The sequence below is a fragment of the Strigops habroptila genome, chromosome W, assembly GCF_004027225.2.
Source record: "Strigops habroptila isolate Jane chromosome W, bStrHab1.2.pri, whole genome shotgun sequence".
NCBI classification, from domain to species: domain Eukaryota; kingdom Metazoa; phylum Chordata; class Aves; order Psittaciformes; family Psittacidae; genus Strigops; species Strigops habroptila.
Window position 1 is genome coordinate 4295377 of NC_044301.2, and position 27961 is coordinate 4323337.

The 27961-nt window shown below is 38.7% G+C and overlaps 1 protein-coding gene across 1 annotated transcript in view; it reads left to right on the forward strand.

Moving 5' to 3' along the window:
- The window catches only part of LOC115619229 (kinesin-like protein KIF2A), a 51998-nt gene extending 25165 nt beyond the window's left edge, over positions 1-26833 (forward strand). The window contains exons 9-21 of the mRNA XM_030511283.1: positions 1049-1211; positions 10203-10293; positions 10454-10517; positions 10923-11014; positions 11258-11400; positions 12067-12271; positions 15485-15595; positions 18929-18996; positions 21487-21600; positions 22737-22887; positions 24426-24527; positions 25963-26098; positions 26820-26833. Of these exons, the coding sequence (XP_030367143.1) occupies positions 1049-1211; positions 10203-10293; positions 10454-10517; positions 10923-11014; positions 11258-11400; positions 12067-12271; positions 15485-15595; positions 18929-18996; positions 21487-21600; positions 22737-22887; positions 24426-24527; positions 25963-26098; positions 26820-26833 (1454 nt within the window). The remainder of the gene's footprint in view (positions 1-1048; positions 1212-10202; positions 10294-10453; positions 10518-10922; positions 11015-11257; positions 11401-12066; positions 12272-15484; positions 15596-18928; positions 18997-21486; positions 21601-22736; positions 22888-24425; positions 24528-25962; positions 26099-26819) is intronic.
- The last annotated feature ends 1128 nt before the right edge of the window (positions 26834-27961 follow it).

The following is a 27961-nucleotide window of genomic DNA, read 5'->3' on the forward strand; positions in this document are numbered from 1 at the left end:
CCAAACAATCATTTAAGAAAAAACAGCTTTTGACTGCTTTAAGTGAAAGGCTTTTGCTGTAAAGTATTGACCTTTATATAAATCATTTCACCACTATTCCTTATTTCTTTTCTGTGATTAATGCAGAATAATGGCATTTTATTTTATTGCAGTGAAGTTGAAAAATTGATTATATAGTTACTTGAATGCATATTTCTGTTGGTGTGCAATGACATGCAATGGTAACCATTGTACTGTTTGATCAGTATGCTACCTGATGCAAAGACTTCTATCTATCATCTGATAGATCAGATTCTTGAACTGCATGCCTTAAGAAATTTTACATAGAAATACAAGTAGGACACATTAGTGATCCTGACTGTACACAGAAAGGATCTTTATTTTTGTGCATATCATGGATCACTGAGTTCTCTGTTTTGCTGAGTCATATCTCATAGAGCTATTAGCAATAAATTGTAGCACTGCGTAGTAATTATAACGTGGGAACTCACTACTGAAGTCACATCTAGATGGCTTTTGTTCATTTCCAATGACAGGAAGCATCATTAGCATTTTCAGCTTTTTCTGCTAACAAGACAATTTTTAGAAAGGATTTTACTTTAGAGAAATTCTATATTGAATATGTGTACTTTAGATCCTAAGAGGAATACACAAATGAAAATGTCTGTGTAGAATGAAAACAATTTATTTTTTTTTTTCTTTTTGAAATCTGTGAACATATAAGTTTAAGGATTTGGGGAAAATAAAAAGACAAAATTTTGAAATTAAGCTGTAATGATAGTGCTATCACTAATGATCTTAGTTTTTCTAATCAACTTTGTACAACCTCTCTTTACATTCTAGAACTTGGTAGGATAGGATGACTAGAATTACAAAATGAAATCTCTTAGCAGATTACTATCTAGGTATCAGAAGCCCAAGTCCATTGCAATGTTGTTACTTGGAGGAGCTGTGTTATCTGAGATGTTATAAGAGTGTAAACAATGACAAAATGTGAAAAATAGTGATGTGTTGCTACTTATACATACATATTTCATTTATTTTATAGAAACTTTAATGAAAGAGCTAGATGTAATAACAATTCCGAGTAAAGATGTTGTGATGGTGCATGAACCAAAACAAAAGGTGGATTTAACAAGGTACCTAGAAAACCAAACTTTTCGGTTTGATTACGCCTTTGATGACATGGCTCCTAATGAAATGGTTTACAGGTATGTGTACATACACTTTTTTTGTGAATTCTCATGTATCATCTCCCATGTCAATAACTGCAAGCTTACCTTGGTCATCGACTTTTCTTCTACTCTCTGTATTATTAACATGTATATTGCTACCTCTGTTCTTTTGCTTGTTTACTTTTGGTTTAGTTTTGTTTATCCTGAATTTTTCATCTGCAATATCATCTCCATTTCTGTTGTCCTCAGTCTAGATCTCAGTCCTGCTCAAAGAGGAGAGAGGAGGATGGCGAGGAGGGAGGCGAGGGGGGGGGGGGAGAGGGATAGAGAGATATTATGTATGAGCTAGTTTGGCTGTTGGAAGCAATATAGCTGATGTAACATGGATGTACATAGAGCAAGATATTGGTCAAAATGCTGAATCTTTCTGATTTAAAAAAGAAAAGCAACAGACACACCCTCAGCCCCAAGGTATTTGGATATTGTTCTAGGTTCAGCTGTAACAGTTATATATTGGGCTGCATCAAAAAGAGCATGACCAGCAGGTCGAAGGAGGTGATCCTGCCCCTCTACTCTGCTCTTGTGAGACCTCACTTGGAGTACTGTGTGCAGTTATGGTGTCCTCAACATAAGAGGGACATAGAGCTGTTGGAGCAAGTCCAGAGGAGGGCCATGAGGATGATAAGGGGGCTGGAGCACCTCCCATATGAAGACAGGCTGAGGAAGTTGGGGCTGTTCAGCCTGGAGAAGAGAAGGCTGCATGGAAACCTCATAGCAGCCTTCCAGTATCTGAAGGGAGCCTACAAAGATGTCAGAAAGGGACTCTTCATTAGGGACTGTAGCAATAAGACAACGAGGAATGGGTTTAAACATAAACAGGGGAAGTTCAGGTTAGATATAAGGAGGAAGTTCTTTACTGTGAGGGTGGTGAGGCACTGAAACAGGTTGCCCGAAGAAGTGGTAAATGCTCCATCCCTGGCAGTGCTCAAGGCCAGGTTGGACAGAGCCTTGGGCAACATGGTCTAGGGGGAGGCATCCCTGCCCATGGCAGGGGGGTTGGAACTTGATGATATTAAGGTCCTTTCCAACACTAACCATTCTATGATTCTATGATCCTATGATTTTTCTCCTTCCTACTAGCTGGTGCAGTGCTGTGTTTCGGCTGTAGTCTGGGAATAATGCTGATAACATACCAATGTTTTAGTTGTTGCTAAGTAGCACTTACCCTGATCAAGGACTTTTCAGTCTCTAATGATCTGCCAGTGAGGAGGGGAACAAGAAGCCAGGAGGAAGCAGAGACAGGACACCTGACTCAAACAAGCCAAAGGGGTATTCCATACCACAACACCTCATCCCCAGTATATAAACTGGGGGGAGTTACCCGGAAGGCCAGATCACTGCTCGGGTCAGGCTCGGTATCGGTCAGCAGGTGGTGAGCAATTGTACTGTGCATCACTTGTGTTTATTTCTTTTTCCCCCCTTACCTTTTGTTTTATATTCTCTCCCCTTGTTATTTACTTTAGCATTATTATTACAATTAGTAGTAGTAGGAGTTTTGTTTTGTACTTTAGTTATTGGACTGTTCTTATCTCAACCTGTGGGGCTTGCATTCTTTCAATTCTCCTCCCCATCCTGCCTCAAGTGAGGTGGGAAGAAGGGGGGGAGTAAGCGAGCAGCTGTGTGGCTCTGAGTTTCTGGTTGGTTTTAAACCACGACAGTCCTTTGTGGCACCCAACGTGGGGCACGAAGGGTTGAGATAATGACAGATCTGACCAGAGTGTGTCAAAATGTATTTGTGATAAGCATTCATTGTTTCAGATTAATAGCTGCTCATCACAATGTCGATTCATTTGCTTTGTTGGCGCTTGGTCTCATAGTTTCATTATGTCACACCTTGCAGCCAATATTTGCTGTTTTAGTGTTTATCGGCTTTGGGGCCTGGGCTAAGGTTCTCGTTTCATTGTACTTTGTACTAATGGCTTGTAATAGAATAGAATTATTGACCATAAAATTGATCTGGTATGCGTTCCCAGCGTGGTCATCACCTCTATACTTTGGGAGGAATGTAATGGGAATTGTTAACAGTTACACCTCTTTTTTCCCCCCGCATCGGAGGGCCAACCTATGAAGGAAACATCCACCTGCACCTTCTGCTCCCCCACCAGGCTATTTAGAGTAGAATTTGAGAATTTTAAAGATTTTGAATATACTTTGAATACTCTTGAAAGCAGCCTGCTCCTTTTTCTGGGAACCAGCATGTTGCTGCATATCCTGCATATGTTTTACACATGGCTATACCACCATGAGAACGCCCAATCTCGTCTTATGTCGGAGGCTAAGCAGGGTTGTGCTCAGGTCTTATCTAAGGTTAAACAACTATCTAAGAATGCCACCAAGAGATCTTCCCCAAGACTGGAGAGTTATGAGTGGCAGGGTGTGTGGGATCGTATGGACAAGTACCTAGGCCAGTGGGCACCTCCAGTGCTTTGGAACTTCACCACTGAACAAGTGCAAAATTTGGAAAAACTAGTAAAACACATAGAGAAGGTGTGCTGTCGTCCTGGCAATACCAGAGAGGTACAAATCACCACAATGTGCTGGGGTTTGGCCTACGCTTACAGATCCCTGATCAACACTATCCAGTACCCTCAAGGGGAAAAAGATCCCTGGATCTGATGGCAAAGCAACAGACAACACAGCTACTCCATCCCCAAAAGCAAGCATAGCAGCCACTCCAGCCCCAGTGAAAGACACTGCAGCCACTCCAACCCCAGTAGCAGGCACTGCAGCTGAACCAAAGGATCAATCCTTGCTAATCTCAGTTGCCCCTATAAGCAAGATGAAAAGCAAACGAAAAGCACGAAAAGCAACTCAGAGAGTGAAGGAAGATGAAGACTCAATGCCACAACTTGAGGGGGTGACATCTGAATGAGAGGAACGAGAGGAATTAGTACAAGAAACAGAGGAAGAAGAAGAGGAAGAGGTAACTTCTCAATCCCTGTCCTTGGCTGAACTGCAGAATATGTGAAAAGATTTCGTCCGTTTTCCAAATGAGCACATCATCACCTGGATACTCCGATGCTGGGACAATGGAGTCAACAGTCATGAGCTAGAAGAAAAGGAAGCTAAAGAGATGGGATCACTTGCTAAGGAAGGGGGAATTGACAAATCAATTGCGAAAGAGAAACAAGTGCTCAGCCTGTGGAGGCGACTCTTGGCAGCTGTGAAGGTATCCCTACAAGGACGATGTCGCCCAGGCAAGTGGACCATGATAGAGAAAGGCCTTCAGTACCTGAGAGAATTAGCCATTCTAGAGAGGATCTATTGTAAGTTGGATGCCAGGAATACACCCATAGATTCAGATGAAGTCGAATGTACACAACCCATGTGGTGGAAATTTACACGGAGCGCACCATCATCGTATTCCAACTCAACGGCAACAATGAGCTGGATGGATGCAGTGGCACCAACAGTGGATAAAAGTGAGTGATAAACACCAAGAGTTTAAAGACAATCTTGCCCCTTTCATCATCTCAGTTGTACCAGGAGTTCAAGCAATTGAGAGACAATATATTCAGCTCCCCACATGTATAGACACGCATCTCAGCTATTAATAGAAGGGAAGATACAGTAGGTACATGCCACGGGGTACCCTATGGTTTTACCTGTGGGATCACAGAGAAGACAGGAGAAAGTAGGATAGAAAACCTACCTCAGTTCTGGAGGAGAAAGTACATGAATTGAAAAGGAAAAGAATGGTCAATGAAGATCCTCCCTCCAGTCTCTGGTGAGCAGTTTCCCAGATGGAGTGGAAAAGCTGATTTTACTCCAACTCCTGTGATAAGGAATACTAATCCCTTTGTACAAGACATAAGTGGAGAATCTTATTATCACTATTAGAGGGGCCCTGCCTCCATCCAGGTGGAGGAGAGGAACAGTAAGGTTTACTGGACTGTGTGGATCAGATGTCCTGGCACATCAGTCCCACAGGAGTATAAGGCTCTAGTAGATTCTGGTACACAGTGCACCCTGATGCCATCAAGGTATCAAGGGGTGGAACCCATTTGTATTTCTGGAGTGACAGGAGGATCCCAAGAGCTGACTGTATTAGAGGCTGAAACCAGCCTAAGTGGGAAGGAGTGGCAAAAGTACCCTATTGTGTCTGGTCCAGAGGCTCCATGCATCTTTGGCATAGACTATCTCAAGGAGAGGGTACTTCAGAGAACCAAAGGCCAGGTTGGACGTAGTCTTTGGTGACATGGTGTAGTGTGTGGTGTCCATACCCATGACAGGGGGGTTGGAAATATATGATCTTAAGGTCCTTTCCAACTTTAACTATTCTATGATTCTATGATTCTATGATTCTATGATTTCCTAGGTTTTGTGGGGTTTTGGAGAATGCACATCCCAAATTACAGTCTGATTGTAAGCCCTCTCTATCACGTGACCCGGAAGAAGAATGATTTCAAATGGGGCCCTAAGCAACAACAGGCCTTTGAACAAATTAAATGAGAAATAGTTCATGCAGTAGCCCTTGGACCAGTCTGGGCAGGGCCAGATGTAAAAAATGTGCTCTGCACTGCAGCCGGGGAGAATGGTCCTACCTGGAGCCTCTGGCAGAAAGCTCCAGGGGAGACTCGAGGTTGACCCCTTGGCTTTCAGAATTGGGGATACAAAGGATCTGAGAGCAGCTATACTCCAACTGAAAAAGAGGTACTGGCAGCCTATGAAGAAGTTCGAGCTGCTTCAGAAGTGATTGGCACTGAAGCACAGCTCCTCCTGGCTCCTCGGTTGCCTGTGCTGGGCTGGATGTTCAAAGGCAGGGTCTCCTCTACACATCATGCGACCGATGCTACATGGAGTAAGTGGGCCGCACTAATTACACAACGAGCTCGAATAGGAAATCCCAGTGGTCCAGGAGTTCTAGAAGTCATCATGGACTGGCCAGAGGGCAAAGATTTTGGAATATCAACAGAGGAGGAGGTGATGCGTGCTGAAGAGGCCCCACCATATAATGAACTGTCAGAGAGTGAAAAGCAATATGCCTTGTTTACTGATGGGTCCTGCCCTATTGTGGGAAAGCATCGGAGATGGAAGGCAGCTGTATGGAGTCCCCTGTGACAAGGTGCAGAAACTGCTGAAGGAGAGGGTGAATGGAGTCAGTTTGCAGAGGTGAAAGCCATCCAGCTGGCCTTGGACATTGCTGAACGAGAAAAATGGCCAGTATTTTATCTCTGTACTGACTCATGGATGGTGGCAAATGCCCTGTGGGGGTGGTTGCAGCAATGGAAGCAGAGCAACTGGCAACGCAGAAGTAAACCCATCTGGGCTGCTGCATTGTGGCAAGATATCGCTGCCCGGGTGCAGAACCTGGTGGTGAAGGTACGCCACGTAGATGCTCATGTACCCAAGAGTCAGGCCACTGAGGAACGTCAGAACAACCAACGGGTCGATCAAGCTGCTAAGATTGAAATGGATCACATGAATTTAGATTGGCAACATAAGGGTCAATTATTTTTAGCCTGGTGAGCCCATGATACTTCAGACCATCAAGGCAGAGATGCAACATATAGATGCGCTCATGATCGAGGGGTGGACTTAATGGACGCTATTGCCTAGGTTATTCACCAATGTGAAACGTGCTGCAATCAAGCAAGCCAAGAGGTTAAAGCCTCTCTGGTATGGAGGACGATGGCTGAAGTACAAGTATGGGGAGGCCTGGCAGATTGACTATATCACACTCCCACCAACCCACCAAGGCAAGCGCCATGTCCTTACCATGGTGGAAGCAACCACCAGATGGCTGGAAACATACGCTGTGTCCCACGCCACTGCCCGGAAAACTATCCTGGGCCTTGAGAAACAAGTTTTGTGGCGACATGGCACCCCAGAGAGAATTGAGTCAGACAATGGGACTCATTTCCGGAACAACCTCATAGACACTTGGGCCAAAGAGCATGGCATTGAGTGGGTATATCACATCCCCTGTCATGCACCAGCCTCTGGGAAAATTGAACAGTACAATGGGCTGTTAAAAACTACACTGAGAGCAATGGGTGGTGGGACTTTCAAACACTGGGATACAAGTTTACCAAAAGCCACCTGGTTGGTCAACACTAGGGCATCTGCCAACAGGGCTGGCCCAGCCCAATCAGAACTTTTACATACTGTAGAGGGGGATAAAGTTCCTGTGGTGCACATAAAGAATTTGTTGGGGAAGCCAGTCTGGGTTATTCCTGCTTCAGGTAAAGGCAAACCCACTCGTGGGGTTGCTTTTGCTCAGGGACCTGGATATACTTGGTGGGTAATGCAGGAAGATGGGGAAGTCCGATGTGTACCTCAAGGGGATTTAATTTTGGGGGAAAACAGCCAATGAACTCAATTGTGTGTTGTTGCCTGCTATATAACACTTCTATAGCCCGTCGGCTAGATGCCCATCTCCACCACTCTGTGCTTTGAAAGGAAGGTATGTGCTGTCATGATCATCAGCAGAGAATAAAGTCATGGGAAAAGGCAGCAGCAGCAGAGCTGTCCTCAGGTCACCAGCGACTGACCCTGACTTCCCTCCAGTCATCACCCCAACAAAGAATGAACTTTGATGAAACCAGACAAGCTCAGCAGTGACCAGATGAGTTCAGCGGTGTCATCAGCAGGCAACAATCCAACGCTACACACCGTCTCTCCTGCCGTGAAACACTGTTACAAGAGATGGAGCCTGACATCATGGACTGGATGAATTAATCAGCTTTATAGGGATTGGTCTATGGACTAAGGAATGATATCTGTCTCTTTATGTGTGTGTATATATATGAGACAAAAAATGATATTATATTAAAAAAATAGGATCTGAGCATGACATGAATGGTATGGAATAAGGGGTGGATACTGTCCTGGGTTCAGCTGTAATAGTTATTTTTCTCTTTCTTAGTAGCTGGTGCAGTGCTGTGTTTTTGACTTTAGTGTGAGAACAGTGCTGATAACACAACGATGTTTTTAGTTGTTGCTAAGTAATGCTTGCTCTGATCAAGTACTTCTCAGTCTCATGCTCTGCCAGTGAGGAGGGGCACGGGAAGCCTGGAGGAAGCAAAGACAGGACACCTGACCCAAATTTGCCAAAGATGTATTCCATACCACAGCATGTCATGCCCAGTATATCAGCTGGGTGGAGTTACCTGGAAGGCCCAGATCGCTGCTTGTGTCAGTCTGGGTATCGGTCGGCAGGTGGTGAGCAATTGCATTGTGCATCACTTGTGTCTATTGGGTTTTTTCCTTTTCCCCTTTTAGTTTTATATTCTCTCCCCTTGTTATTTCCCTTATAGTTATTATTATTGGCAGTAGTAGTAGTTTTGTATTATACTTTAGTTACTGGATTGTTCTTATCTCAACCCATGGGATTTACATTCTTTTGATTCTCCTTCCCATCCCTCCGGGAGTGGGGGGGAAGAAGGGGTGGGGGGGAGTGAGTGAATAGCTGTGTGGTTCTGAGTTACCATCTGGGCTTAAACCACAACAATTGTGCATCTCTTGTGTTTATTGGGGTTTTTTTTCCCGTTCCTTTTTAGTTTTCTATTCTCTCCCCTTGTTATTTCCCTTATCATTGTTTTTTTTTATTAGTAGTAGTAGTTTTATATTATACTTTAGTTATTGGACTGTTCTTATCTCCACCTGTGGGGTTTGCATTTTTTCGATTCACCTCCCCATCCCGCTAGGTGAGGGGACAGGGGAAGAGGGGAGTGAGCGAGCGGTTTTGTGGTTCTGAGTTGCCAGCTGGGTTTAAACCATGACAGTAGATAAGAGAAAATTAATAGTAAAAGAATTATTAAAAAGCCTTGACAATGAAAACTTGTCTTGTGTTTGATATAGGTTAAAGGAGAAGGGTAGCGAAAGTAAAATCTTTTTATTCTGTTTAACACTAATGAAAGACTTCTAAACAGCAAAGCTGTGCCCTTGGAAATTTCTGTCTCCAATGAGTGTCTACTAATAGCTTCTTTTCTTTCTTGATACAGAAGAGTTGTGGAAGAGTGATCTAGCTGGTGAGATTTCCTCCTGCTTAACAGGAGTAATCTCCTTCATTCATTTTATTTGCCTTTGTGAGCATAGTGTTTAAAAGTGAGGGCTAGTTTTGACATACAATGTTGTTATGTTTTTGTACTGAGTTTGAGAATTTTTATTAGTTACATAATAAATTAATAGTAATATTGGAAAATATTGAAAGATGCTTGTATTCATACTGAAACAGAAAATCTCTACTCTGTGTAGCAGTACAGGCTTTTTCCTTCTTATACATCACAATAATGATTATTACTTGAAGGTTAATCTGCTTCAAGGCCTCCTGTAGTAACACAATTAAGAGGAAGATAGGTATTGTCGTCTGCTCTCAGAAGAACTATCAGGGTCACAGTGGGAAAAGGAAAGTATGACCAATTACTCCAGTTTTCTTCAGTATGCTAAAATTACTCACTGTATTTCTGTACTGAAATATGTTTCTCAAAATAGTAAGACATGCAATGTCGCTTTGGTCACCTGTCTTCTCACCTTAATCTTGGAAGCTGATTTAGGGAAAAAAACCCAACAAACCAAACAACAAAAAAACCCACCACCCTATATTTTTATATTGCCAAAATCTAAGTATTTATCTGCTGCACTGTCCTACTTCTGTATCTTCCAATGCTGTCTTCTTTAGAGAGCTCCATACTCCATGTAGTAAGCTGTGCCATGTTGCATCATTAAAAGGAGGATTTTTTTTTTCCCCCTCAGGGTTTGAAGGAGTATAATACTGTTGTAAAATAAATGGGAGATACCTTGTAGCTTTTTGTTTAATTGTTTAGGATATTTTAATGCCTTAGAGCTGGTAGCCTCTTTAGTTCAGGAATTAATGTGGAGATGTCCTTTGGCCTCTCAAAGTACAAAACCAGTTTTGTCACTTCTGGCCTTAAAATTTATAGTGTCCTTGTGGTAGTGTGGTACCTTAAAGTAATTAAGTTTCTTAAGTACTCTTTTTGTTTGGGTTTTTTTTTTGTGTTTAAGGTTTACAGCTCGACCGTTAGTAGAGACCATATTTGAAAGGGGAATGGCCACTTGTTTTGCATATGGACAAACAGGCAGTGGAAAAACCCATGTAAGTGTTTCTTCTGCATGTCAGCAATACACTTCTTTCTATGTACAATACATTTTAATAAATTACTTTAATAAGTAACAAATATGTAAGTTACAGTTCTGTGATCTTTACAGTGGTTTTTTTGTTTTGGTTTTTTTGTTTGATTTTTTTTTTTATTTAGACTATGGGTGGTGACTTTTCAGGAAAGAACCAAGATTGTTCTAAAGGAATATATGCACTTGCAGGTGAGACTTTATTGTTCTGTTGGCTTTTTGTAAATTAGTTGAGGTCAATACACTTCTATTCCCTGTCCTACAAACATAAGGGCCTGCATATTTTGCATTACAGTGGAGCTTTGGAAACAAAAAATAGTTCCTAGGCGTGTAGTCTTTACACAGTAAATATATATAGATGACTTCAAAAGTGTAAGAAATATAACTGATGATTGAGTTTACAATTTTGTGGTCTTCTGCATCTTCTAATGTAATGTGTCAGTTTAAACTGCAGTGTTTTTTACTTGATTGACTGACCCTATCTGTTACACTTGCAAAATATGAGATGCTGTAAAATAGACTGTTATGCATTAATGAGTCTTCACTAAATGAAAATACATAACTAGATTTCTTTTTATTTTGGAAATGTATTCACAGCTCAAGATGTCTTTTTAATGATAAAGAAGCCAAAGTATAAGAAGTTAGAACTTCAAGTATATGCAACATTTTTTGAGATCTACAGTGGTAAGGTAAGTACCTGATCTTTTTCTGAGGAAGGTGGAATTTCTCTTTCACAAACAAGATTGTGAGCTTGTCACATAAAAGATTTTTTTCCTTTTTGTACTGAAAGCTTAATTTCAAATAATTCTTTACACTTCCCTTCCAATCATGTTTGTGCATGGAATGCTTTGCATATTTTGACATGAGGTTTAAAGCAAAAATGCCTTTTAAAGCTACTCTTTAATCGTTCTGTTCACCCCCTCCCCCTTAAGGTCTTTGACTTGTTGAACAGGAAGACAAAATTAAGAGTGTTAGAAGATGGTAAACAGCAAGTCCAGGTGGTGGGATTACAGGAACGGGAAGTCAAATGTGTTGAAGATGTTCTTAAGCTTATTGAAATAGGCAACAGCTGCAGGTATCTCCAATAGCTTCGACCAATTTTTCATTGTAAATTAAAGAATCAGAACAAGATTTTTTTGTGTCTCTTCATAGTGATTTTTTTTTAATATGCAGTGGTAGTTGACTGCAAGTAAGGAATCTGCCTGTCTTTTGAATAAAGACAGTTTAGAGTTTCTCTCCTACACAGAAATAAGAACTGATTTTTCTACAGGATGTGAATGGCATGCATTATATAACCAGTTTACTGACTTAATTTTTCATTATTTATAATAGGTATACTGCCAGACTTTTCAGTTCTAAAAGGCCTTGATATGTAGTGACAGAAGTTAAGTATAATTTTTTTTTTTAAGATCCAGCTTTGTTGTTTTTAAAATTAGCCTTGTGCATAGAAAGCTGCCTGATCAGATAAAAGTGCCACATGCAGCATTTTACATGTAAGCTCTCTGATAGTCTGAAATCTTTGGACATCTGATTATTCTTGCTTTTAAGAGGGAAGTAAAATGTTACTAATTTTCCATTTCTGTTTGAAGAATTGGAAAAATAGGTATAATTATACTATGTACATCAAATTATTAGGGTAAATACAGGACTCTGCCCTGAAAATACTAACATTCTGATGGTAGTGTGCTTAACATGTATGGTCTTTCACCTGTTCATATGTCTTTCCTTTCTTTTGGCAAAGGACATCTGGCCAGACATCTGCAAATGCACACTCATCTCGAAGCCATGCAGTATTTCAGATTATTCTTAGAAGAAAAGGGAAATTGCATGGTAAATTTTCTCTGATTGATTTGGCTGGCAATGAAAGAGGAGCAGATACTTCCAGTGCAGATAGGCAGACCCGACTGGAAGGTGCAGAAATTAACAAGAGCCTTTTAGCACTTAAGGTAACTGAAATGTTTCTATTGCCTTTGAGTAGGTGGAAACCTTCTACATAAAATAACAATTACTACTAAAATGAGGGGTTTTGCGGGCTTTGCTTGTCTACATTGTCTACTGATGTGACAGGTGAAATAACTTTCATGTGGTTTAAAAAAAAAAATCCCCAGCAGTTGATTTTGAACACTTTTCCGATATACACCTAAAATTGGAGGAGAGATGACTGACTTTGGTACTCTGAAATACTAACTAGAAATATTCTTATTGATCTCAGTATATATTTTTTAAGAAAAGATAAAAAATAGTTACCTTTATGACAGATTTATTTACCACTGTTAATTAATTAACAAAAGAAGAAAACAGTACAACAGCACTATATCCAGAAAGAATTAAGAAATCTATTAAAATAACCCTTGAAAGTTGGACTCCATTTTTGACTACTCTTTAGAGCAAATTGTCTGATACAATCACTTTGCAGATTTTCATACATTAATCTAGAGCACATCAAGAGAGATAAGAAATATTATTTAAATATTCAAATTTTTGTTTGTTTTATAATGCTCAAAAAAAGTTCAGTCTAAATAGTGAAAGTATTTTTTTTTTCTCATTTGGGGAAACAGTAGTCTTGAACAGCCCAGAACTTATCTCTATCATTGGTTAGCTTTGCTTAAGTTTACTACTCACTGCGCCAGCACTGTGGTTTTATATAAAGAATCTAAATGCAAAAATCACTGTCATTAATTTTTAATCTGAGTATAAACTCGGGAGAAGACTTGTATCAGACTCTGAGATCTCACAAAACACCACAAAATTGTAATGCATCATTACAAAATTGTATGTCATGTTGAAAAACTGGAAGTGGCAGTTCCAAAACTGTTGCCTGTTTTGATTTAGTATTAAAATAAATAATCAAATCAACATTGTACTGATGTTATCACTTGTTTCCAAATGTAATTGAATAAAGCTGTTTTGGTTTTGGTTTTTTAGTTTGCTTGCTGATGTTGTGCTGGCTAGTGCTTTCAATGCAATACCCATACAACATAGTTGGGTCATTTTCATACAACTTTTGAATTATAGTGAAAGGCTCTGCTGTACTGGTGGTTGTGATATAAATTATATGGAGAAGGGGAAATAAAAATAAGTGGAGGTCTTGCAGAGGTCTAAACAGATGTACAAGAAGATATAAATGTTTCTCAATGATATGTTGGTTTTCCAATTTTCATCTATACCAAAAATATTACACATTTTTTTCCATTTGTCTTCAAGACCCTTGAAGTTATTGTCAAGTTTGAACTAAACTAGTATGTTCAGAAGAGTGGGTTTTGGTGCTAATTCAAGATTTGCTATTTGCATCAGTCTTGTCTTAACCTGTTCATATTTTTGACACAGGAAATTATTTCTGTAATGTCTCTACATGGAAGTAGTACTATCATTTTGTTACCTGGTTTTCTAAGCTGTGATGAAAAGCAACAGTAGTTTAAAAACTCCATTAATTTAGAAGCTGGCAGTGTCCTATAATCCTTTTACTATTAAGGAGACAATCCAATATTAAAATTTCAGGAATAAGCAAGCTGAAATCATTATTATAAATTAAAATTAATTACAGTTGTTGGTTGCCATATTAGTAATTCAACATACACATTTGTTACTGGTTTTAGGTTGCAATGTCAGTTGCTAAAAATCTGTTGCCCCTCTTCCTGTCTAATCTGCTTTTCTCCTTATGTAAGTATAGTAGTAATGTACAAACAAATTTAAAAAATTCAATCAATGCACTTCCTTGCTCACCTATAAGTACTGAGTCCTTTTTAGCATCTGCATGTGAAATTTACATTCAACAAGCTTCAATCTTTCTGTTTATCTGAGCTGTGTCCATTCTATAAAATTCAGGTGGTGAATTTTTAAATAATCACTTTAGTTAAAGCCAACTTGCCCTTGTGTTTGTTCTGTTCTGTATCATGGCGGTTTCATTGTGATCCTGTTTAGTTCTGTTTTATGCTGCTTCACAGTTGCAATGCTTTCTTGGATTATCATCCCTCAGTTTCTAGTCTGGCTTTTGGAAGAAGCTGTTTCAAGGAAATTACAAAAGGCTACAAGGATATGGTTGCAGGTGGAGGATTAGTTGAATTACTGTAGAACTATTCATGTAACACAAAAGCCATTCCATCTGTTGGTCCTGCTAAAAGCAAAGATGTAATATAAGATTTTGATGTACGGTTGTTTGAAGAAGTTCTGTGTGTAAACATGCTAAAACTGTACCAAGGAAGCCCTGAATCTGAAGAGATGCCTGTACACAAAGTATTAAGGCAAAGCCAGAAACTGAAATTAATGATCAAAATATGACAACAACAACAAAATAGATTTTTAAATTTAAGCTTTCTTCCTGTAAGAAGTAATTTATTAGCTGACGTTAGAACTCTGAGTGGGCAGAAGTGATGTTTAGATTAGTGCAATCTTTGTTTGCACTGTTGTACTTAGTTGCTGCTGTAAGTTCTATAGTAATTTCTTAATATTTTCTTCTGTACAGTATTTCTCTCTGGAACTCTCCAATCAATTGCAAATATTAGTTTAGCCCCATATCCTTCTTATGAGTGAAAGGGGAGATGTTATCCCTGTTTTTTCATATGAAGAATATTCTAACACAGGACACAATTTACATTTTCAATTGTCTTCCAATGTTGAGTACATCAATACAGAGCTATACTTACTAGGTTTGTGACCTGTGAAGCTTTCAGAAAGTTTGGGCACCAGTGTTTTCTTCTGAGCTGTAAAGAAAGTCAGTGGTAGAGCCAGAATTAAAGCTACTGCTTATAACTGATAGAGTTAACACAAGTCACTGTCCACACTGCTTCTGTTGGCAGAGGCTGTAGATCATTCAAGCTTTTGCAGCTCATAATCAGAAATAGTTGTTAGTCTGGAGATTTAACATCAACACTGAATTTTTTTATTGCTGTTGTTGGATACAATATATGTAAACATTTTGGATGAGATTCAGAAAGTTTTTAGGCTCTTAAATCCTTTTTAAGTTTCTACCTCTCTACTGAACTTAATGAGAGGTAAAAGCCTAACACTTCTTAGATTCAAGCTTTAATAGTAAATTCTAATGATATCTTAGAAGACAGCAATATAACTAAGGCATATATTTTCGGATTTTTAATCGCATTTGTATTACATATTTTTCTTTAACATGGATTGAATAAATATCAACCTGTCTGTTCTTTCAGGAGTGCATTAGAGCCTTAGGCCGAAATAAACCTCATACACCATTCAGAGCAAGTAAACTTACTCAGGTGCTAAGAGATTCATTCATAGGAGAAAACTCCCGTACCTGTATGGTAAGTTTGTTTAGTTAACTGTATGTTTTAACAACTACAAAGAAAAGAAGCTGGGAATTTAGGATCTTATGTTTAGAACTGGTCACTTGATACTTGCAATGTGTTAGTGTCCTGGGTTCAGCTACAGCAGTCATTTTTTCTCCTTCTTAGTAGCTGGTGCAGTGCTGTGTTTTTGACTTTCAGCCTGGGAACAATGCTGATAACACCACGACAGTTAGATTTAAGTTTATACATTAACTGACGCTATATTTGGAGTGAGTCTTTCAACAGAGACATTTCAGGTAATGCTCCCTTCTCACTTTTTATTGGCCTTTCTTATTGCTTATTCTAGTTTTCTAGCTAGGCACATAGCTAGAAGCACTTCTAGCTTGAGGGTTTTTTTGTTTGATTGTTTTTAATAATGTCTTAATTATATGAGAGTACTGTTTGTTGAATCAGAATTTTGGAAAAGGTGGTGTAGACTGGAAGTATAGTGATGAGTTATGATATTTAAATGACAGGCAAATTTAGAATTGGTATCAAAGGCATCAGAATATGCTCTGGGCTGTTGAGGGGAGAAGTAGTTTGGATAGATGGGATGAATAGTCGTATACTGTATAAATGTGCATTTGCATCAATCTGAAAAACAGAATTCTTCTGTCAGATGGTGGAAAGGACAGATAAAAGCACAAATATCCAGTGGTTTTATTTGTACATCCTTAATGTTTCTCCTTATGGAAATGCAAACTATATGCAGTGGACACTGTTAGGCTTGTTTGCTGTGGTGGGTTGACCTTGGCTGGTTGCCAGGTGCCCACCAAGCTGCTCTATCACACTGATGTGTTAGCAACATCTTTCTAGCTACCCATACAAAACACAGCACTATGAAGGCTGCTATGGGGAAAATTAACTCCATCTCAGCCAGACCCAATACATTTGCATTGGTTACTTTTCACAGGCTCCTTGGAATTAATCTAGAGGCTCCACTATTAGCCTCCATATTCTCACTCCTCTCTCTGCTGCTGTTGCACAGCAGGTTTTTTTCCCCTTCTTAAATATCACAGTGGCACTACCACCGTTGCAAAACAAATACAACTGTACATTACTGTTATAACAAGGTAGCATGTAGATAATGATAGCATTTCCTCCAAAATATTTTAGCCTGTTACAGGCAAAATAAATTAAAGAGATTGCAATATAGGAGTATTACTCAATTAGAGAATATTATTTATTGTAAGATCAGTCATCAAAATTTGACCTCTTTTAAGATGCTGGTTTTGCTTGTCAGTGAGGAGGCATTTATTGTAAAAGGATTCCTCAACATATGAAGAATTGATCCAATGTTCTAACGTGATGTTAGAGAGTAAGACATTTTGCAAATATGTGATACTTTTTAGTATGGAAAGCATATAAAATGATATAGTAAAACCTCATGATTTTAACTTTCTGAGAGATTCCTGAAGCATCCTGGTATAAAGTACCTACCTTGTTTTTTTCACTTCCTTTCTGATATACTAATCTGTAAAGGGGATGTTTGAGTGAAATTTCTTTTGTTAATTTCTACACTTAATTTTTATTTGACTTTGCCTGTCCAACCTGGCCTTGAACACTGCCAGGGATGAAGCATTTACTGTAATATTTCAAGTTGGTTTTGAAGAGCTACATAGCAGGATAATATATCATAAATCGAAATTTGCAAGGTAGCTACATAGAATAGTCTAATTTTTTAACCAGTATTTAATCTTTGATGTGCTGTATCCTTGACATGCTGCAGTCAGACCCCTCAGCTCTCCAGGAGGAGAGTAGGAACTTGGTGACTTCAATGTCCCAAAAGGGCCAATGATCCCATTGTGGTGGCTTGTAAGCAATGTAGACACATTCAAAATAGGAAGAATGGTAGTTACAGGTCTTAAGGATATTCCTGTCCATAAATAGTGCTGCTTTTTTCATCCTCATTTGGAATTATGAATGAGGAAGCGAAAGGTTGGAGTCCCCCTGTCCTGCCTGGACTGGACTTGTTGAGGCATGAGGACATATGATGAAGTACAGACTGAATCTTATGCATGGATTCTTGTGCCCTGAAAGGCACAGCTGACAGCCCCCTACAGTAGCACTTCCCTATAGCAGCTGTACCTTATATGCAAAAGTTGGAGCGTTATGAAATTTGCTTTGTGTGGTATACTCTAAACATTAAATAATGGAGATGCATGTACCTTTCACTTTGAATGACTTTGGAAGGATTTTAGCAACTTGTAGGTCTTTGTTAATTAACACCCAGAATGCTTTATAGAGAGACATGCAATCATATGAACTTTTTAAATCTACGCTTGTTTTCATTACTAACTGATGCATACCAGTAGTAGAGGTTTAAACTTAAGTCTATGTAACAGCAGGCTCTTTAGACTTTCTAACTCACCACCACCACATATTTTTCCTTTCTCTCCAGTAGGAGAAATTCCTCTCATGATGACTACCTGTGCTTTTGTACAGTAATGTCAGCAACAGGATTAAAGAGAAGACTAGAATTATCTAATCTTCATCAGTTTCAGTCTGAAAAAAATGTTAGTGTTTAGGATCATAGAGGGGTTTGTCCTGGGTAGTGCCTTTATGGCTCTCCTGAAAGGATCACAGATGAAAAAATTGGACTACTGAGAGAAACTAGGACAAGTAATGATGCCACTGTTGCCTGATCACAGTTATTATTTTCTGCTGAGTGCTAAAAAGAAGGTGAGATCTTCAGGGTATTTTATTTAACTGATAAAGGAAAGACTTCTAGATTCCAACTGTTTGATAAGAAGCTAGCTACCAAGTATTATTTACAGGTAATGTCAAGTTCAGAAAAAAAAATAATAATAAATATTTACTTAGGAAAATAGTTAAACACATGCTTATCTTTAAGATTATTAAGTACAGTTTTGGACTGTGGCCAAAATAAATCTCTCAAATTAGTCTGCTTGAACAGTCTACAAAGATATATATAAAGATAATCTGGTAATTGTTTGCAGGATACATTACCCTTACTTTCTACTGAGTTGCATATTTCCCTTTTTGAGGAGTCTTTTTTTTTAATTAGAGTTTTGCATTTACATATTATGTTACAAAGACTGTGAAATTGGGGAAATTGAATTTTCTATGAATTCTTAATGTTTCAGGTATGGTTGAAAAAATTAAATTGAAGCTTTGACTTGACATCTCTTCTTGAGATGTCATTGTATTAGGACAGCTGTACATAGTAAACAGTTTTTGTAGAACATCTCAAATGAAAGTGGAGATTAAAAAAAAAAGTTAATTTAAATTCATCTACCCTTTCATCTGTACAAAGTGATTTATTAATGCATGACTTGTTTTCTTCAGATCGCTACAATTTCTCCCGGGATGGCATCATGTGAAAACACTCTAAATACATTAAGATACGCAAACAGGTATGGAAAATGTTATTGCTTATAGCTATACTGGCTGCTGATCACTGATGTTTGGAATACTGTTGTTCCATGATGTATAATTATTTTAGCTACTTGAATAATTTTAGTGTACTTGCATTTCTTAATAAGGTTAAAAGCAAAATACTGATCCAGGCTTACATTTAATTTAATTTGTCACTTTTTACAACCATTACAAGGGAGTCGATAAAAACTGCATTTAAGCCATTACCCAGAGATGGATATAGTGTGGATTGCAAGGAATCTGGGAGATGCCCCTATTAGTTTTGCCCCTGCTCTGGAGGCATCACCTCTTGCATTAGGGTAGTTGGTTTTCATGATGATTCCCTGGGATGTTATCTGAAATACCTTTCTGCAGTGTAATTTTTCATCCCCTTGGTGGAATTTCATTCAGTTGCCAGTGTATTTATTTTCTAAATATACATCATGTAATGTCATGTCATATCTGGATCTATCTCAACTAGTTTATTCTTATGGAAATTCTGCAGTTGCTGTGGCCCAGATTTTCTATTTCCCAATGTCAGACAAATATCTGAGACCTCTAAGTAAAGAGTTAGTTAATCCAACAGTGATGTTATAATCGAGCTACAGGTTGGGCAGAGAAGAGATTCAGAGCAGCCCTGCAGAGAAGGACTTGGGGGTGTTGGTTGATGAGAAGCTTAACATGAGCCGGCAGTGTGCGCTTGCAGCCCAGAAAGCCAACCGTATCCTGGGCTGCATCAAAAGAAGCATGACCAGCAGGTCAAAGGAGGTGATCCTGCCCCTCTACTCTGCTCTTGGGAGACCTCACTTGGAGTATTGTGTACAGTTCTGGTGTCCTCAACATAAGAAGGACATGGAGCTGTTGGAGCAAGTCCAGAGGAGGGCCATGAGGATGATAAGAGGGCTGGAGCACCTCCCGTATGAAGACAGGCTGAGAGAGTTGGGGCTGTTCAGCCTGGAGAAGAGAAGGCTGCGTGGAGACCTCATAGCAGCCTTCCAGTATCTGAAGGGGGCCTACAAGGATGCTGGAGAGGGACTCTTCCTTAGGGACTGTAGTGGTAGGACAAGGGGTAATGGCTTCAAACTTAAACAGGGGGAGTTTAGATTAGATATAAGGAAGAAGTTCTTTACTGTGAGGGTGGTGAGGTACTGGAATGGGTTGCCCAGGGAGGTTGTGAATGCTCCATCCCTGGTGGTGTTCAAGGCCAGGTTGGACAGAGCCTTCGGCCACATGGTTTAGCGTGATGTGTCCCTGCCCATGGCAGGGGGGTTGGAACTAGATGATCTTAAGGTCCTTTCCAACCCTAACTATTCTATGATTATATGAATGTAGAGAAATTAGTGCTTCCAGAGGCTGATGCAGCACCTCTGAGACCTGTACTGCTCTCCGAAAGTATTCGTCTCTGCAGTGAGTGTGAAAGGAGACTTCTTCAGCTGCAGTTCTCCGTTTAATGTCTGTGGAGATGGGGTCCTGCATGTGCCTGCAGTCAAACCTGCGACCCTGCTGCAAAGAACAAAGGAGGCAAACAGACTTCTGGGCCATCATAAAGCCTGGTTTTGCCAGAAGAGGCTACCACCTAGTGGCCTGCTTGCCCCAGTGAAAGATAGGGCAGAACCACTTCTGCTCCTGCTTGGCTGGGCACCCCCAGGCCAGTTCCTAGTTGGGCACAAAGGGCTTCTAGAGAAGCTTGCTGCCTGCTCCTCCTGGTATCCGAATGTCTTTGTGTTTGGATCAAAGGAGTTGGTAGCAAATCGGCCTGGCTTGGATCAGTCTATGTGATTTCCTTCCTGGTGAGAAGGGGGCATCTACTCCCCTGCTTACAGTAACATAATGAAGGACATTGCACGTTAATCAATACTCATTGAATCTTTCTATCCCTTATAGAATACATATTGCTGAAGTGACTCCAGAAAAAGACACTGCAAAACAAATTAATTACCTATTTCTAGTATACTAAATCGTTGTGCTGAAACTGTTTCTTCCCCTGGGTGTTAAATTTGTATGTTTTTATAGAGTAAATGTCTATCACTGTAAAGTTGCTTCATGTGTTTTGTGTAATATTTTATTTTTTCTAGCAATATATCATTTTCATTGTACAATTAGGTTTTAGGTGCTGAACACCAGTGTCTGCACAGTGTAAGAAAGGGGGCAGTATAGAATTTAAAGTATTGTAGTGGTTTGATATGTTAAAAGGAGCAGTTTAATGTAATATTGAATGTAGAGCAAATTTTATTAACTGCATGAACTGAAATCTGGAATGACTCTTCTGAAAACATTGCTATTATAGTCTCCTGCAAATTAGCAGCGCTGGTTTTGTTAGTGATCTGTAACTCTACTTGCAGAAGGTTTAAATATGTCAACACTCTTGTGTTTTCATATAAAATTATTTTACTGCTAAACTATTAAGAATGCTAAACAAAGATTTGTCATTTTAACTGTGTTTATGAGAACATTTTCTTTTAATTTGCTGCTGTATTTTGATGCTGCAGAGTAAAGGAATTTGGAATTAGTCCTTCGGATATTCCCTTCTCACAGGGTAGTGGCGGTCGCTCTGATCTATCTCCTTCCTATGAGTATGACAAATTTTCTCCTTCAGTCACCAGGTTTACTTCATTCTATACATGGAATCTTTATTTTTAAGTTTTCTTTTTGGCAATGTAATTTCACAGACCAACCTTTCATTAGTCCCCTTGCCTTGAGTCACACATACTTTATTTTTATTTTGTTTGGCAGGTGATGTTTCTGCATGATCTGCAATCATCTTCCCGCTGTTTTGTTTACCTTCCTTAAACATCCACACTCTGAATCCAGGCTTGCTAGTTTCCTTCATACACTAAAAAAAAAAAAAGGTGATGTCACCTTTGTACATTTAGTGGACCAAGTCTGACAAGTCTGTTCTTAGGGTAATTCGAATTTGTCTATTTAAAAAAGAAAACATTTTAAATATGTATATATTTTTAAAACTTTTCATCACTCCAAATATGAATGAAATGCAGTTTCCATTATAGTAAATATGTACTACTTGGGGAAAAAAACCCCCAACATTAAAAATGAATAATTTGTTCTAAAACTTGCTATACTTGCAGAATTTGATGTGTCTGTTTCATAAACATTCTTTTAAATGGGCTCTTTTTGGACAGAATCCTTATCACTCTTTTAAACTATTTTCATGCTGCAGTAGTCTAACATTTTAATAAGTTATTTTCACCTTTTAAATTATTTTAATTAAAGGATCTATTCCTTCTCAGGGATACTTGGTTGCAAATTATTATTTTCTTCAGAATTCTTGATGGATTTGCTTACAGCAGCTAGTGGGGTACTGATTGACTAATTTTTTTAAAGCACAATTGTGTGCACAGAAAACCAAAGATGGTCAGGTTTAGGGTACTGAATGAACTTTTCTTTCAAATATTATTCATTGTTAAGGAGTTAATATTGAGGGTTTGGAGATTTTTGCCCCCTTCACAGTTAATGAGTAGTAAGACTTCAATCACAAAATGCCTCTTTCTAGAACATGGACTGTAATCCACCTGCAAGTAGTTGAAATTAAATGGTCCATGCTTTTTTAGGAGCTGTACTAACACTTTTTATCACTGAAAGTGCATTAAATTTGTGAAGCTGACATCGTTATCCTTATTAAATGAATTAAATTGCACATAAACCCATTGAATTTTATTTTTGGTTGTAATTCTTGGACAGGAAGCTATTAATTTACAAATAAAATATTTTCCGATTGTAGGGTGAAGGAGCTGATGGTTGATCCCAGTGCTGCAGGAGATATCCATCCAATTATACACCATGCTTCCAATCAGATCAATGATTTAGAGACACAGTGGGGTGTGGGGAGCTCTCCTCAGAGAGATGATCTCAAACTGCTTTGTGAACAAAACGTGAGTGTTTTACATCATTACATGGAAAGAGATGATGATAAATACAGTGGCAGAACAAATCCAGAGTAATGTGTATTTATTTTATATCCTGTTAGTGATATCATTAAGTAGATACAGCATGCACCTTCACCTTTTCATTTTATGGTATTTGTTCTTTCCTATACACCAAAAAAATAGGTTCCCTGAAGGGTGAGAGGAGAATGTTTTGCTTTTTCTTTATCTTCCTTGCTGATTAGGGCTTTTAATGTCTAGGCAGAGTCTGCTCTAGGCTTTTGCATTTTTAGTGTGCATTTTTTTCCAGTATAGCTTTATCCCTTATTAGGTTGTTAGAAATAACCTGGGAAATGTGTCCATTTTATTTAACACTCCCATGTTTTTGACCATTACTTTCCCTGCATGCATACCTGTTTCAAGCGAGTTTGCCTTTCTCTGTGTTTAGAAATCTGGTTACCCATTATTTCTCTTCCCAACATCCTGCATCCTGATTTTCACAGAGTGAAACCCCAGAGCAATGTTTGGGAGAAAGCCACATCATGTTCCCAGGATGTGTCCTTAGGCTGCATGAGTGGAGAGCTGGGACTGAGACACATCTTCTAAAGGGCATTTTTCCCTCACTGCTTATTATCAGCTTGAGTCCCGATTCCTTAAATGTTCAACAGGGATTAAAACTTGGTTTGTGACAATGCTGATGAAAGATAAAAAAGAAAAATCCTTACTACCCTAACTTATTTTTCTCATGACTCCCTGCCTTCTCAAACACCTCTTCATGGTGTTTGCTGTATTTCACATTTTAGTGAAATGTGGCTCTTCTTCCAGGACTCTATTTTGTAAGAACATGGTAGTGATTCCTAGAACTTGCCACTGGACAGTCCTTCCAGACAGATATCCTTTCATATCATACTTTCATATCATACTTTTTTGTTGTTATTTGGAATTCAATTAATATTTAGTGTGTTTTTAAAAAATTTAAAGGCATGATATAAGTTTGTAAATCTATGTTGTGCATTCTTCTAATGTATTAATTGCTACATATTTTTTCACTTCACATTTATTCCACTTTTTTTTCCAAAGGATTAACTTAATTTTATTTCCTGAAATGTATTGAATGTAATTGCTGTTCTCTTTTTTGAAAATTGTTGTCTGTCTATTGTGGTATGCAAAACAAAAAGCCCTGATGGAAAACAAGTTTTCTGTAGGTGATAAAAGCTATTAGAAATTAGCATTCTTCCCTTATGACTTTCTCCTCTCACTATTTTAACTTTTTTTTTCATGTGGAATAATCTGTTTTCCAGTATCCACTAGGATTAGTAGCTGGAATTTTTTTATGAATATGATTTAAATTCAACTCTGTGAACAGTTTAAATTTATTGCCCTCTCCACTCATTTCTGGAGATTTTCTTGTTAGAAGTATTAAGTTCTATTTTTGACAGGTTCTGCTTTCTGCATATTTCTTTTCATGCACTATGATGCATCACATTCAATATATTTCCTGTGGCCACAGTTCCTTTCAGACTAACAAGCTTAATTATTGTTTTTAGGAAGAGGAAGTTTCTCCACAGTTGTTTACTTTCCATGAAGCCGTGTCACAAATGGTAGAAATGGAAGAGCAAGTAGTAGAAGACCACAGGGCTGTCTTCCAGGTAAAAGATGGAGCTCTACTTTGTTTTATGTTAATCCAGGAATTTAGGTTTTCCCAATGAAAGTGCATACTCTTGAAGACGTAGGATATAATCTGATCATTCCACTGCTGTGAAAGATTTCTAAATTGTTTTATTATGCTAAGGCCATTGTAGCAAACAAATAGTTGCAGATGTTTAGATCCCATAACCATTAATCTCAGCGATGTCTCAGTGATGAAAGAGAAGCATATTTTTCTACATCCCAGAAATCTAATAAAATTTTCCTTCTCTTCTCAGCAAACATTACTATAAACTGCATTCATTGTAAGAGAAGTTGCTATTTTCTTTTTACTATTTTAACTATTTAGTATGTTTTCTGCGTTAGTCCTTTTCCAGCATTAGTGACTGTTTTTTCTAGTTTCAAAACTTGCAAGTTACTCAGATTGGTCCTGAAATTTTCAATTTCACTGTCTAATCTATGCCAATATTCCTATGCCAAAGTTGGCAATTAATAGTAATGTCTCTATATAGTAATGTCTCTATCAGTACCACTTCTGTTTCATCATCTCCCTCTAAGATACTGCAATACTCCCTCCAAGTATCTCCTCTAAATATCATTCTGTGACATCTTCCTCTGAGATACTGAGATCTAGAAGAAAGAAATATATTTCTCACTGCCTGTTTGCTTCCTTTTTACAGATACATAAAGGTTTTCACTTGCTATTAGTCAGGGTCTTTGGAAGGAATACTACCCACACAGCTTAATGCTGGTCAGCACTGCGGAGCCTTTTACATTCGCAAAAAAATTGTAATAATAAGTATGAGTTACTAGTTTTCAGAAGGAAATGTGAGTTGCTTCTGTTAATAACCTTAGAGTCTTTAGACAGGATGTTCATTTGGCACATTTGCTGCAAGAAAACAGCAAAACATTAAACCTGTAGGGAATACACACGTCTCAAATTTAGGTATCTTAGTGGAACATTGATGTGTGTTCATGTAATACGGTAGGATGCTAAATAACACATTTTACAACAGATGTCAAGATTTAGTTATTATGAAACATTAGCACTGAAGTAAAGCATGCAGAAGTGTGAAAGTCTTATGGCATATGCCATAGCTGTGTCCTAATGCTTGCAACTTCTGGAGAGACAAGCTGCATTAGTTTTAAATGTTACTGCCTCTGTGTGTCCATCTGGCCTTATGCTGGAGATTACTGCTCCTCACAGCAGTCATTAGAAGGAAATGTGTTCAAGCCTCAGCTCCCTTCATTCATAGCATAGCTTGATAGTTTATGCTGTGGGTGGAGATGGGCTGCACCAATAAAAATATCCTATTTTCAAGGATATTTTGGAAAAGTAATGGAAAGTACATGAAAAGTAATTCAGCTCTTTGACTTTAAACTTGTCTTGAAACTTTGCTAATGTATTTAGTTGGCTTTTTTTTAACTTTTATCTAGGAATCTATTAGATGGCTGGAAGATGAAAAAGCTCTTCTTGAGATGACAGAAGAAGTAGACTATGATGTGGATTCTTATGCTACCCAACTTGAAGAAATTCTAGAGCAAAAAATTGATATTCTGACTGAACTTAGAGGTACGTTGCTTTTAATCACTTTTGTGTGCATTTTCATATGCCATGGAGACTTGCGGTAATAATGAGGAAAAAAAGAGTGTAGGTGTGTTTTGGTGTCTTTTGTTCACCTTATGATATCCTGTAATGTTCTGTGGAAGGAACATTTATTCTGCTGCCTAAGAACAAGTTCATATCTGTGTTCAGTTCATTCTAGTTTAAAGGAAGAGTCTCTGCTTTACCTCCAGGAACTATAAACTTGAACCTGCAACTTTGGTGGGTTTTTTTGGTTTTTTTGGGGTTTTTTTGTTGTGGATTTTTTTTTTTGGGGGGAGTGTCTTTGTTCCAAAACAATAAAGGAGGGGGGGAAAATCCAAATAAACTGTAAAAAAAAAAAAAAAGTCCCAGTTCCTGCTCTATTGCACTCTGTAGTTTAGCAGGGATCGTGCTGTTGTTTTTCAGTCTGTGCTTAAGAGTTAAGAGTAGCATTGAGCTCTGAGTAGCTTGGCTGTTAGCCTATGTTATTCCTCAGCAGCCTTTCTCTTGGAATTTTGTCAGCCTCTCTTTGTTGAAAAACCAAACTGCAGATAATTCCCAAAATTGACTCTTCTACTTGTCTTCTGCAATCAGCACCTCACTATTTGGGTTCCAGCAGACACGCTGTACTGAGGTTTTCTTTTTTTTGCGTGTGTGTTTTTGTTTGTTTGTTTGGGGTTTTTTGTGGGTTTTTTTTTTTCTCTGTTAGAAAACTCCTTATAAGATAAAAATCTTACTTTTTACTCAGTCTGAGTATCTGCTGTAATTTAGAAGAATGCATCAAGCAAATTGGATGTGGCCTCCTTGCCTTGTAAGCATGTATTGGCACCAGTATACTTTAGCAATTAAATAGATGTATATTCCTTTGCTTCTTGTGGATGATGGCTTCCTCTTCAGGAAAAGACAATTTGAGACACCAGCAATGAAAAATCAGTTTAGGTGACTCCCTCTTCTTCCAAAACTTAATAAGTCGTCCTTTTGAAACAAGGTACTGGAGGTAAAGGATATCTAAGAGATCCTTGCTTCTTTACAGGCAGCATGATACATGTATAGCTTTACAGGAGGGAAGAACTGTTAAGTCAAAGATTCTTTCGCCCAGTAACTTCTGTGTTATGCTCAAGGCACACAATGGTCACTGAATATTTCAGCTTTTATTCCTGTCTCTTTGGACTGACTTAATGATAGCATAAAGCTATCATTTTGATTTCCTTCTTCCCATTCTTGGGCATATCACTGGGGAAGTGGGGGCGGAGGAATAGAAATTTGAAAGGATGCCATACTTCCTTTCTCAGGTTCCTCCCATTCTCGTGCTAGTTGTGATGAAACAAATGAATGATGCATTTATCTATTTACTTCCAAAATTTAACAACAAATGCTTTTCATACTCATGGGAATCTGTCCCACACAACATAGAATCAGAGAATCATAAAAGGGTTTGGGTTGGAAGGGACCTTAGAGATCATCTAGTTCCAAACCCCCTGTCATGGGAAGGAATACTTTCTACTAGACCAGGTTGCTCAAAGCCCCATCCAACCTGGCCTTGAACACTTCCAGGGATGGGGCAGTCACAGCTTCTCTGGGCAACCTGTTCCAGTGTCTCGCCACCCTCATAGTGAAGAACTTTTTCCTAATGTCTAATCTAAATCTAATGTCAAATGTCTAATCTAAATCATCTTAAAGCAATTCCCCCTTGTCCCATCACTACATGTCCTTGTAAAAAGTCCCTCTCCAGATTTCCTGTAGGCCCCCTTTAGGTATTGGAAGACTGTTACAAGGTCTCCCTGGAGCCTTCTCTTCTCCAGGCTGAAAAGCCCAACTCCCTCAGCCTTTCTCCATAGGAGAGGTGCTCCA